Source organism: Musca vetustissima, unplaced genomic scaffold (genome assembly GCF_032173495.1).
Source record: "Musca vetustissima isolate MV318-11 ecotype Yass unplaced genomic scaffold, APGP_CSIRO_Mvet_v1 utg23446, whole genome shotgun sequence".
NCBI classification, from domain to species: Eukaryota; Metazoa; Arthropoda; class Insecta; order Diptera; family Muscidae; genus Musca; species Musca vetustissima.
In genome coordinates this window covers 119,234-133,074 of record NW_026872546.1, presented here as the reverse complement: position 1 = coordinate 133,074, position 13,841 = coordinate 119,234, and the positions used below count along the sequence as shown (strand labels likewise).

The 13,841-nt window shown below is 36.5% G+C and overlaps 1 protein-coding gene across 1 annotated transcript; it reads left to right on the top strand.

The window, feature by feature from the left end:
• Nucleotides 1-536: 536 nt before the first annotated feature.
• On the top strand, nt 537-13,620 carry LOC133328810 (trypsin-like). The gene is made up of 5 exons (XM_061537360.1): nt 537-603; nt 3,750-3,945; nt 4,941-5,232; nt 5,298-5,561; nt 13,252-13,620. The coding sequence occupies exons 1-5, from the start codon at nt 537-539 to the stop codon at nt 13,618-13,620; spliced, it is 1,188 nt and encodes a 395-aa protein (XP_061393344.1).
• The last annotated feature ends 221 nt before the right edge of the window (nt 13,621-13,841 follow it).

Here is a 13,841-nt window from a genome sequence, read left to right as displayed (position 1 = left end):
AGTTTATAATACAATTATTTCATTACACCATTCATAATATGATTAGAATTTCGTGTTCAATTTATTTTTATCGGTCTGGTGAAATCGACCTAAATTGAGTCATATTTTGTGGATTAGATATTGTACTATTCGGTATACTCATGTGACAATGTAATACCCAGTCGTATTGATATCTAGAGTCCACTACAAGCAGTGAAATATTTCAAATATTTCTTAAAAAAAAAAAACAAAAATATTGATTTTGGAATAATGAAAACTATTAAAACTTTGCGGATTAAATATTTTTATATGCACTCCAAGGGATGTTAATTGCACCAAATAAAATAAAAATGGATAGCACTTTTCCCATACCGACTAAGACAACTAAAAAAATTGTGTTTGAAAGCGTTAAAATCGTTAATAATTTCTCGAAGTGCGAAAATAAGTCATCAGATGTCAAGCAAGGCCAGCACGGCAAATTATCATCTTAAATTCCACGTTTTTGGAAACTTAGGCCAATTTTGTACCACTCAAAATTCAGACGAAAGAGCCGCCACATGACTAGTTTTGCCGATGAAACGGCTCCGAGGACGGCATTCGTTCAACGCTGCGGCAACTACATCAGTATGAATGCTATTCAGACCTGCTCGATAGGCACTTGATCTAAGGGCAGATCCTTCCTGTCACGCCTGTGTGAGGGAGTCTTATCCACCATATGATTAGGATGATTGTCCCTGAAGCACCCGAGCAGGTACTGTAACGAAGCGTTACTGATGACACATGCAACATCACCCATTGTAAACTGTGGTGGTACCTCAACGGCGGGAAGATATCTTACACGACGTCGTACTCTTTACTTCGTCCTGTCGGTCTTGGGATGCTCGACAAACAACAAAGTATGTTCCCTCACCCTGGGATCTCATTACCTTAAATTCCACGTTTTTGGCCGGTCAAAATGCGCAGGTTTTTGGGAACTTTCCGATGGTGTTTTGGCAAATTTTGTAACACTCAAAACTCAGACCGTCTTATGTTGCTCAAGCAAAAGAGTCGCAACATGACCAGATTTGCCGAAGAAACGGCTGATCATATGCTGCGAAGTGATTCTTCTACGAATAACTTTGATAGGCGTACCAAATTCTTCGATTCCGATTGAGACCCGTGACGGTCTTAGCCATCCATCGAAATTTTCGTCGAAGAATCCATAAAATGTATCGATGTATCCGTCGGTTGAAATTACAATGGAGATCGCAATATTAAAGATAGAGCTTTGAAATTTTGCTGCTACATTTTTACTAGTCCTACGATGTATGGCATTGAAAATGGTATATATTGGTCCACGTTTTGATATAGCTCCTCATTGAGCTCCGAGGACGGCATTTATTCTGTATTCGTTCAACGCTGCGGCAACTGCCAAATCAGGGGCCAAATCAGCGAATTCGTCTACAACTTTTTTACATTGCTGTAAACATATGGTAATAAGAAATTGGAAGCGAAAGAGAATGTCAAAATAAGTTTTTGGGGGATTCTTATCTACCATATGGATGATTGTCCCTGGAGCACCCTAGTAGGTACTGCAACGAAACCATATTAAATCTTGTTCTCAGGGAGACATTCTTACAAGTCTGTATACTTCTCCATTGCATAACATTAGTATTTGCAGACCACATTGGTACCGCATACCTAGCTCCAGACATATCGCTATGTCCTAGCGATAGGCCGGTAAACATAGTTTCCTTATCTGCACTCCAGTGGGAGGTGCTCACGATATCCTCACACAGTGTGGCATGATTGACAATGTTCTTTCGCACGACCGGTCACCTTTGCTGCATCCTTGCCTGTTTTCAGTAGCGGGACCACCCTAGACTACTTAGCGTTACGGATGACACATGCAACATCGCCCATTATAAACTGTGGTGTTACTTCCTCGGAGGGAATAGATCTTATACGACTCTTCGAAGAGATTTTATGCAACTTCGCTTTGCCCTGTCGTTCTCGGGAGGCTCGACAAACTTTCGGTTAAAATAACTGGCGCATCTCTTCGAATCATCCGAGAGCGTCATTACCGTTGTTCACAGTTTACTTACACAGGTACCGATCTTGCAACTCTCTAGGTGCTCCAATCATTTATTCCGTTTATGCTCCGCGACTAATCTCCTCCAACGTAAGTTCCCTCACCCTAGGATCTGCTGGGTTAGACTAAGCTCATCCCGCACATTTGCTAAACCAATTGCTTCTTCTGGGAAATGACGTCTCATCTCGGATATTCGACCAGTATGAATAAATCTAGTGGCTGCAGCTGTAATGATGTCCCGGAATTTCCTTTTTGCTACCCGTACATGAGAAGGACTGGAAAGTTCCCGGAAGTGCTGTTTGGCGAACTCGCAGAATCCATGCCAGTTTGAAAGGAAAGTGCGGCGTTCAGAGATGATGAAATTGGGCAGTCCGCTTATAGAGACTATTATGGGGAGGTGGTCTGAGCCAAGCCAAATGACGGGCTACGAGTTGACGTAATTTATCAGACCTGGTGGCACAATAGTTATGTCTGTGGCACTCTCCCCTTATTCTGGTGGGGGCATTCTCATTTACTGTGTGGTCATTACATAGGACGCAAAGCCACAACACATGGTGAGCATTTAAATCCTAGTTTTCTCTACCGCTGGAACCAAGATATTATTCCGATCCATGAAGTCCACTATACCGTCCTTTTTACATCGAAGACCATGGCAATCAAATTGCCGAAACTATCCACTATCAGGAGTAGGAACAGCGACGTGTCGTGGTTGGTTAGAGTTATCGGTCTTCACGGAAGATTCAAATGCAGCGCTCGTCTTCTTGATGTTGGAGCCGTCATTGTCAACTTCAGTCGATAGATTTCCGTTGACAGTCTCCTTTGACTATCAGCCTTTTTCTTTTTTACGGGTTTTGCGTTCGTCTTCTCCTCTGGAGATCAAATTCTCTTCATCACTTCCGAGGAAGTGGATGCACTGTCAGTTTTATCATTTTAAGCATTGAATTGCTGTTAAATTTTGTTCATTCGGTTCATTGTGGTTTTTGTGCCCCAGATTACTGCCTATTTCGTGTAGTGATCTTGGCGATGTCCTTCCTGACGTCCTCAACCATCTTATCAGCCTTTACGCTTCTTCGGCATTCTAGAGCGGGGCTGTATTTGTCTTATCTTCATGTTCAGACTTCGAATTTGAGTGTTATCTAGTTTCAGAAGGTTGAGTCGAGGTTCCTCTAAGGACCACAGGGGCCCTTAAACTCAGATCAATTTTTACGCTTGTTAGCTGCGTGCATGTAGCGATACCCTCGACTATAGATGCCAATACATCAACATCTGTAGGAGATGTTTGCTCACGATCGCTGGATGTCGACGGGGCGTGACAGATCAACCGAAAGGTCAATAATTTGACATTCGGAGTGAATAATATCTTCAAAGAAAACCACAAAGAGGTCTAATTCTTGCTGGATTCGTGCATTTGTTGACATAGCCTTCATATAAAGGTCACAATCCATTTTCGGTATGTTTAAGGCCATAGCGGCAAACCAGACTAACAATCTCAGCCTATATATGTATATATTTAATAGTGGTATGTTTCGAGCTATTTGTTAACACATTCATCATTTTCAAATTTGATAAGAAATGCCAATAAGCTGAGTAACTCGACACTCGAAATTAGTCATAGCGGAACTTCCTTCCGCCAACAAGTGTATATGCATAGAAAGAGATTTAATAAAGAGTTTTAATTTTGTGTGTGTTTCTTTTCTAGCATCCGGGCATGTAAAACCTTTTGAAAAAGATCCTAAAATTATTGGCGGGCAGGCTATTTCAATACAAGATGCACCATGGCAAGTGTCCGTTCGTTTGAAGATATACGATGCCCAAATGTATGGTTATGGTCATATATGTGGTGGTTCGGTAATATCTCAACGTGTGATTGTATCAGCGGCACATTGTGTTCTTAAGTAAGTAGATAACAACAACAAACAAAAATTAATGAATGAAAATTAAAAAAAAAGACTGAGTTGAATAAAAATTCTTATTAGAAAAAAATCCTCAGTTACTGAGAATGATTTTTTTTATAGAGAAAATTACTTCTGTTATTGAGGATAACTTTTTCCTATAGGAAAACATATTTTGTTACTCAGGATGAATTTTTCTTATAAGAAAAAAATCCTAAGTTTCTGAGGATGAAAATTGGAAAAAAATCCTCAATTGCTAAGGATGACTTTTTCCTATGGGAAAATAATCCTCAATTACTAAGGACGACTTTTTCCTATAGGAAAAAATCCTCAGTTACTGAGGATGACTTTCTCCTATATGAAAAAAATTCTCAGTTATTCGGGATAACTTGTTCTTATAGAAAAAATCCTCAATTACTAAAGATGACTTTTTCCCATAGGAAAAAAATCTTCAATTGCTGAGGATGTCTTTTTCCTATGGGGAAAAAAAACCTCAATTGCTAGGGACGATTTTTTCCTATAGGACGATGACTTTTTCCTAAAAGGAAAAAAATCCTCATTTGCTGAGGATGACTTTTTCCTATAAGGAAAGAAATCTCAGTCGCTGAGGATGACTTTTTTCTATAAGGAAAAAGATATTTTAGTTTTTTTGGAAAACATATTCAGTCATCTCAGGCTGACCTTTTTCGACAGAAAAATGTTACTGAGGAGGACTTCTTCCAATAGGAAAAAAAATGTCAATACTGAGGTTGACTTTTTCCAATTGGAAAAATATTTTAGTTACAGATGAAGATGACTTTTTCCCATCGGAAAAAATTTCTCAATTACTGAGGATGACTTTTTCTTATAGGAAAACTAATCCTCAATAACTGATGATGTATTTTTCTATTAAGAAAAAACCTCAGTTATTGAAAATACATCTTCTTATAGGAAAAATGTTTTCAATTACGGAGGATGACTTTATTTAACAAATTATTTTTCTTCGCTATTTTTTCCAGTCAAAATGTTCAACCCATGGCATTTCGTAATCCCGATGAATTCACTCTGGTCATGGGCTCGGCATATTTATATCAAGCACCAGCGTATACCCTACAATATGATGTTCTGCAAATTGCCGTTCATCAGTATTTCAATTTGACGACGATGGTCAATGACATTGCCCTGTTTATGATAAACGGTTATATACCATGGTCATGGCCGACAGTGCAGGCTATACCGCTGAATACATGGCCCGAGCCAAGTGGGACTATGTGTACCATTTCAGGATGGGGTAAGACGAGTACATATACGGTAAGTATTCCTTTATGAGAAATTATAAAAAAAAGATTAATTTCAAAATTTGCTTTTCTACCCAGGACGCTGTATCGGGTATCCTTATGGAAGCATCGGTTCCCATTGTCGGCTATGCCACATGTGATACAAATTATGGCAACATATCAATGGGTATGCTATGTGCTGGATATATGGTAAATGGTGGTGTCGATGCATGTCAGGGTGATTCTGGTGGTCCTTTGGTGTGTAATGGTTATTTGGCCGGTGTTGTCTCGTGGGGTTATGGTTGTGCCCAACCCGGTTATCCGGGTGTCTATACAAATGTTTCATATTATTACAATTGGATTGTTACAAATAATTCATCGTTTAATTATAATTATTATTATAATAGTGCCATGAATATTAATTCGAACGGTTTAATGTTAATTTTAAATATTTGTTTGTTAATATTGTTTGCGAAATTTTTGAAATGATGTAATAATTATGAAAATAATAATAAAAAAATAAATATTAAAATTAAATTAATTTAAGAAATAATTAAAAAATATACGTTTATTTTATCGCCCATAAGTATAACTAAGTAATTCAAGTTGAATTACCGACTATGAATTTTCCCGATCGAAAAAAATCCTCAGTTACTGATCTTTTTCCAATAGGAAAAAATTATCGCCACTGAGCATCACTTTTTCCAATAAGAACAAATTCACATTTAAGATGATGATAAATTTTGTCAACTGGAAAATAAATTCTCGGTTGCAGAAGACTTTTTCCAATAGGAAAAAGTTCCTCAGACACTGAGGATAACTGATTTTTTTACTAAAGAAAAATATTCCTCAATGAGGCAGTGATGACTTTTCCAGTAGGATGACTTAATCCAATAAGGAAAATGTACTTAGTCGTGGATGACTTTATCCAATATGAAAAATATACTCAGTTGCTGAGAATGAGGAAACAATTTCTAGTTCACTGAGGACGACTATTTCCAATAGGAAACATTTTTGAGGCAATGAAATTGACTGTTTCCAATAGGAAAAAATACCTCGATCACGGAAGATGATTTTTTCCTATAGGAAAAAACTCCTGAGTCACTAAAGATGATTATTTCCAATAGGAAAAAAATCCTCAATTACTGGGGATGACTTAATCCAATAAGAAAAATATACTCAGTTACAGAGGATGACTTCATCCAATAAGAAAAAATTATGCTCAGTTGCTGAGGATGACTTTATCCAAGAGGAAAAACATCCTGAGTCACTGCGGACGATTATTTCTAATAGGAAAAATTATCGAGGCAATGTGGAGGATAAAATACTTCACCCCAATAAGAAAAAATCCTGAGTCACTGATTGGACAAAAACATTATTTCCAAAAATTTGGTGACGGAAAAAAATCTGCGAGGCAATGTGGATGATTTTTTCCGTTATTTCTTATATGGAAAAATACTTTGCTAGTCACACAAGGAAAAAATAATTTACTCCAATAGAGTAAAGACTTCCTCTTTTTCGAAAAATGCCTCAGTAATAACACTGAGGTAAATAATGTATAAAATATTAAAAAATTAGTTTAAAAAAATTTATTCACACAACAAAAATTCTTTCAGAATGAGGTCATTTTTACCGATTTTAGGCAATATAGGTATATACAAAATTTCCGTCTTTCTAGTGTTAAGTTACTGAGGATGATGTTTTCCAATAGGACAAACTACCTTAATCGGAGAAGGTAACTTTTTTCTACAAGAAAAATTCCTGAGTGGATGATTATTTCCAACAAGAAAACATTCCATAGCTACGAAGATGAATTTTTCCTATAGGGAAAACAATTCCAGTGATAATGACGTTTTCATATATGAAATAAATCCACAGTTAATGATAATGACTTTTTCTTATAGCGAAAAATCCTTAAGTTACTTAGAATAACGTTTTCCAATAGGAAAAAATTGTTCAGTCACTGAGGATAACTTTTTCCAAGAGGAAAAAAATTCTCAGTCACTGTGCCCTATAGGAAAAAATCCTTCTGAAGGTTTCCAATAGGATAAAATCCACAGTCACGGAAGATGACTTTTTTCTATACGAAAAAATTCCTAAGCCAATGTTTATGACGTTTTCCAATAAGAATGAATTCCTCAGTCAAAGAGGGTGATTTTCTCCAATAGGAAAAAATCCTCACTCATTGAATCTGACTTTTTCCTATTGGTAAAAATTCCTCAGTCACGCATGATGGTTTTTTTTTTTCCAGTAGGAAAACATTTTCAGTCACTGAGGATGTTTTTTCCAAAAAGAAAAAAGTTTAATTTTTGCAATAAGAAAAAAAATTCATTTTCCAATAGGAAAAAAAGTTAATTTTTCCAATAGGAAAAAAGTTAAATTAGAAGCTAAAAGTTAAATTAGATGCTATCAAGAATAACGTTACAACTTGGAAATACTTTGAATAGTGGAAGGAGATTTTTATTTCAACAAAAGTATTTCGAATTTGATTTTAGAATACGCTGACCACAACTGTCGTTGGCTTCTTGGTTTGGCAAATATAAAATGCGTTCATTCTGCAATTCCAGTCATTCATTTGGTATTTAGGTTCCTTGTACTTCAAATGAGCACAATGCTCATTGCCACCGGCATTATCAGGTTGTACACCCGCCCAGTCAGCATATAACATACGTTCGCCAGTTCCGTACCAATAAAAATCGCCTTCAGAGTGTAAATCAGATCCTGATAACCACCACCATCTATCCTTGGGATAATTTGATTTTAAATGTTCTGAAAGTTCCTCGATTTCCTCTGGACTGTCGAATGAGGCTAAGACGCCACCCATTGACTGACAGATCAAATTAGCTTTGAACCATGATACCTGTAAAACGTATAAATTGATTACCCACTCTGGTCATGTTCAATCCGAATGTTTAATGTGTACCTTTGATTGGCCGAAATGATATAGTTTTTTACCAACGCGGATGAATGGATCTGTTTCGAAGTCATCAGGGTAACCTTAAGGAGGAGGACAAATCATTTGAACTTTCTACGATCTGGACGAAAATGTTGCTTAATCTTACCGTCTAAAAGGGTTGCTGATAATTTTCGTTCCCGTAATCCCATTACAACCGGGCAGGCCAAACACAAAAGAAGGAACGTCAGTAAGGCGACGTTCTTAGTATGAGCTACAGTTGCCATGTTATCTTGTCAATGATCGAAACACAACTGACCCTTTACCGAACTCTTGCTATTTAATTAAGAACGACGAGAAATGTCGAGTCTGACTGATTTTGTCATCAACGATTTGGAAGACAATTTATTTGAAATCGTTGGCTTTTGTCTATTAACATAAACTCGAAACTATTTTTTTTATTCAAATTATTTCTTGGCTTTCTTTTGTAATCGTGCGTCGTTCTCGATCTTCCCAGTATAGCATCAAATTAAACTGCACCACTTTTTCCAACAACTGATGATGGTAAATCAATAAAACGGGTTGATAGTTTAAATGTGTTGCAACAACAAAGAAAACATTAATAACAACAATAATTTCTGACCTACTGCTATTTATATACGTAGTTGTTGTTGTAGTCGCCCTATTGTTTTTTTCCAAAGTGGGCGGAGGTGGCAGACGTCTGCCGAGAAAGACTCGGGTCGTAGAAGCATTTTATATACGTAGGTTTTGTTGTTGTTCTTTGTATCATAAATGCCCATCAGTTCCCTAAAACGAGAACTTTAGAAAATATGAATTAATAATAATTTACCATACGAATTGGCCTTAATAATGTGGAAAGTATAACAACGCTAATCGTTATTATTCGTGAAAGATATTATAAACATAGAAAGTTAGGACTTTGAATACGATTATTTAACAATACAATTATTTTCATGCAAGCACTCCCACACCCTTTCCCTTAAACACAGATCCACCCATTTGTTCGTCCATTTGTTAATAGTGCAACAATCGGGAGGTATATTTTTTCAAATATTTTAACACTCAATCCAAACATTTTAAGACTTTTCCAGGAATGATTGAAAACTTATTTTAAACAGGGTAATATCTGGTCAGAATAAATATCAAACAAGTGAAAAAGCGTTAAGTTCGGCCGGGCCGAACTTTGGATACCCTCCACCATAGATATACTGACAGGTACTAGAATTGAAAATATAGGGAACATACCAAAAAGTGGACCTATACCGACATGTCTAAGAACGGATTATGTAAACAATAATACAAATTTCAGAAATTTTTAATTGATAATTCAAATTCGAAGATGGGGAATATCGGTCCACTCCTTCTGAAACCTCCACACAGGGACTAGGTCTAAATGCGGCTATAGTTCATTATCGAACCTTAAGTTCTAATTTTTTATCTCGCTATCCTCCGCAGGTGAAATTATTACAACAGAGTCTTAGAACCAAACTCAAAACGCGGAACAACTCAGATAACTATTTTAATATAAAAAAGGGGGTTATATGGGAACTACCCTAAAAAGGGGGCGAATATTAATAATTTTTGATAGAGAGATTTTTTACCATATACGACTACAAAATATCAAATTGCAGCAAATTCGGTTGAAGAACGCGCTCAAGAACCCCAAAATACCGAAAATTGGGGGTACCCTTATATGGGGGCTAACCGAAAAATGGACCTATATTCATAATTTTTTGTGGAGAGGTTTGGTACCTATTGAGAACTCAAAATACTAAATTACAGCTAATTCGGCGGTAAAAAAATACGATCAAAACCCTGAAATACGATCAAAACCCTGAAATACGATCAAAACCCTGAATACTAAAAATTGGGAGGTACCGTTATATGGGGGGTACCAGAAAATATGGACCTATTCTTATAATTTTTTGTGGAGACATTTAGTATCGAATGAGAACCCGATGTACCAAATTTCAGCGAATTCGGCTGAAAAACGCGCTCAAGAACCCCAAAATACCGAAATTTGGCGGGTACCCTTATATGGGAACTATGCCTAAAAGTGGACCGATATATCCCATCTTCGAACTTGACCTGCCTGCAGACAAAAGACAACCCTATGCAAAATTTCAGCACCCTATCTCAATTCCTTCAGAAGATAGCGTGATTACAACAGACGGACGGACGGACATTGCTAGAATATATATACTTTATAGGGTCGTAAATTAATATTTCGATGAGTTACAAACGGAATGACAAAATTAATATACCCTCCATACTATGGTGGAGGGTATAACCAGTTGAAGATCGATCTCTTCCCGAGTTTGTATCAATTTTCCCGTATTTTCGCCTAAAATATAAGAAATGTGATGTAGACTGATTTAGGAGTTTTGGACATTCGAACATTTTTTGTAGAATATTCCGACCTGCTATAACCCCGTTAAAAGAAAAAAATAAACGTTTCAATCATTCCTGGAAAAAGGAACCGAAAAAGCAAGCTTCAGCGAGTCGACAGAGACCTTAAATACTAGACAAAAATATTCCTCAGTAATATTGCCAAAGACGCCATGTACCTACAATACATTTTCAATATTTGTGAATAATATTGTCTCCAATTATAATTTTCCGATTACCAATGCGCGATGATATCTATTTAAAGTTCTTATTTTATTTTATTTTTTTTTTTTGATAATCGAATAACGATGTTACTAAAAGCCACGCCTCCTCTATTAGAGTGCCATTGTCCCTGGCTTATTTTCTCGCTGTTATACTCGATTCGAATCTACTTGTCTGCACACATTTGATGCTGCTAATGTCCTCCTTCTTCACGAACCATGTGGACTGTTCGCGTGGCATTTAGCCTAACCGTATGCAACACATTGTCGTCATCCAGTTCATTATTTCGTCTACTTCCTCTATCGCTTTCTTGGCAGATCCACTTATGGAAATAAGTTCTTAATAAACCAACGTCTTTAGGATGTAATTTTATAAAACCATTCATTTGACGATGTTCGTATCGATGGTGACGGAGGAGGAGGAGGAGGAGACAGCTTGCCACCACTCAGCTTGTTTCCTATAAGAAACAAGGATCTTCAATAACTTTGAATTTCTTTCTACCAGATTTTGTTTCAGCAAAAATTCATCCTCAGTATCGGAGGATTTTCTTTCTAATTGGAAAAAAGTAAACCTCTGTAGATGTAGAATTTTTTTTCTTAATGGGCAACTGGTGTATTTTTGCCTATTGAAAAAAATTAAATGAAATGAATTTTTTGTTTGCAACAGCGAATTTTTTCATTTTGTACTACCGGGCCCCCACCGAAATGAAATCCTGTGTACGTTGCTGGTTCCCATATAACCCCCTTTTTTATATTAAAATAGTTATCTGATTTGTTCCGCATTTTGAGTTTGGTTCTAAGACTATGTTGTAATCTTTTCACCTACGGAGGATAGCGAGATAAAAAATTAGAATTTAAGGTTCGATAATGAACTATAGCAGCATTTAGACCTGGTCCCTGTGTGGAGGATTCAGAAGGAGTGGACCGATATTCCCCATCTTCGAATTTGAATTATCAATTAAAAATTTCTGAAATTTGTATTATTGTTTACATAATCCGTTCTTAGACATGTCGGTATAGGTCCACTTTTTGGTATGTTCCCTATATTTTCAATTCTAGTACCTGTCAGTATATCTATGGTGGAGGGTATCCAAAGTTCGGCCCAGTCGAACTTAACGCTTTTTCACTTGTTTTTCTTTTAACGGGTTTATAGCAGGTCGGAATATTCTACGAAAAATGTTCGAATGTCCAAAACTCCTAAATCAGACTAATCAGTATTATTCTACATCACATTTCTTATATTTTAGGCGAAAATACGGAAAAAATTGATACAAACTCGGGAAGATATCGATCTTCAACTTGTTTGATGTATGAAACAATGTATGAAATTAAATTTTCAAAGTCCTAACTTTCTATGTTTATAATATCTTTCATGAATAATAACATTTAGCGTTGTTATACTTATACTTTCCACATTATTAAGGCCAATTCGTATGGTAAATTATTAGTAATTCATATTTTCTAAAGTTTTAGAACTGATGGGCATTTATGATACAAAGAAAAACAACAAAACTTACGTATATAAAACGCTTCTACGACCCTAGTCTTTCTCGGCAGAGTCTGCCACCTCCGCCCATTTTGGAAAAAAACAATAGTAGCCGCCCTACAACAACAACTACGTATATAAAATTGGTATGTAAATTTATTTTCAGTATACAGTAAATAGCAGCAGTAGGTCAGAAATTATTGTTGTTATTAATGTTTTCTTTGTTGTTGCAACACATATAAACTATCAACCAGTTTTATTGATTTACCATCATCTGTTGTTGGAAAAAGTGATGCAGTTTAATTTGATGCTATACTGGGAAGATCGGGAACATTACATTATTAAAGAAGATAACAAAAAAAATTTAGAATAAAAAAATAATTCAGAGTTTATGTTGTTGTTGTTGCAACACATTTAAACTATGAACCAGTTTTATTGGCTTACCATCATCTGTTAGAAAAGGTGGTGCTGTTTAATTTGATGCTATACTGGGAAGATCGAGAACGACACACGACTACAAAAGAAAGGCAAGAAAGAAATTTGGATAAAAAAAAAAAAATAATTCCGAGTTTATGTTAATAGACAAAAGCCAACGATTTCAAATAAACTGTCTTCCAAATCGTTGATGATAAAATCAGTCAGACTCGACATTTCTCGTCGTTCTTAATTAAATAGCAAGAGTTCGGTAAAGGGTCAGTTGTGTTTCGATCATTGACAAGATAACATGGTAACTGTAGCTCATACTAAGAACGTCGCCTTACTAACGTTCCTCCTTTTGTGTTTGGCCTGCCCGGTTGTAATGGGATTACGGGAACGAAAATTATCAGCAACCCTTTTAGACGGTAAGATTAAGCAACATTTTCGTCCTGATCGTAGAAAGTTCAAATGATTTGTCCTCCTCCTTAAGGTTACCCTGATGACTTCGAAACAGATCCATTCATCCGCGTTGGTAAAAAACTATATCATTTCGGCCAATCACAGGTACACATTAAACATTCGAATTGAACATGACCAGAGTGGGTAATCAATTTATACGTTTTACAGGTATCATGGTTCAAAGCTAATTTGATCTGCCGGTCAATGGGTGGCGTCTTAGCCTCATTCGACAGTCCAGAGGAAATCGAGGAACTTTCAGAACATTTAAAATCAAATTATCCCAAGGATAGATGGTGGTGGTTATCAGGATCTGATTTACACTCTGAAGGCGATTTTTATTGGTACGGAACTGGCGAACGGATTTCATATGCTGATTGGTCGCATGGTGAACCTGATAATGCCGGTGGCAATGAGAATTGTGTCCATTTGTGGTACAAGGAACCTAAATACCAAATGAATGACTGGAAGTGCAGAATGAACGCATTTTATATTTGCCAAACCAAGAAGCCAACGACAGTTGTGGTCAGCGTATTCTAAAATCAAATTCGAAATACTTTTGTTGAAATAAAAATGTCCTTCCACTATTCAAAGTATTTCCTAGTTGTAACTTTATTCTTGATAGCTTCTAAAGCGTATGTTCTGGTTTTACTTTTCATTGCAAAAGCTTTGCTCATTAAGATCGACTCAGTTGTGTGGTGATCATTGACAATACAATATGGCAACAGATGTCGGTCTATGGGTGGCGACTTAGCCTCATT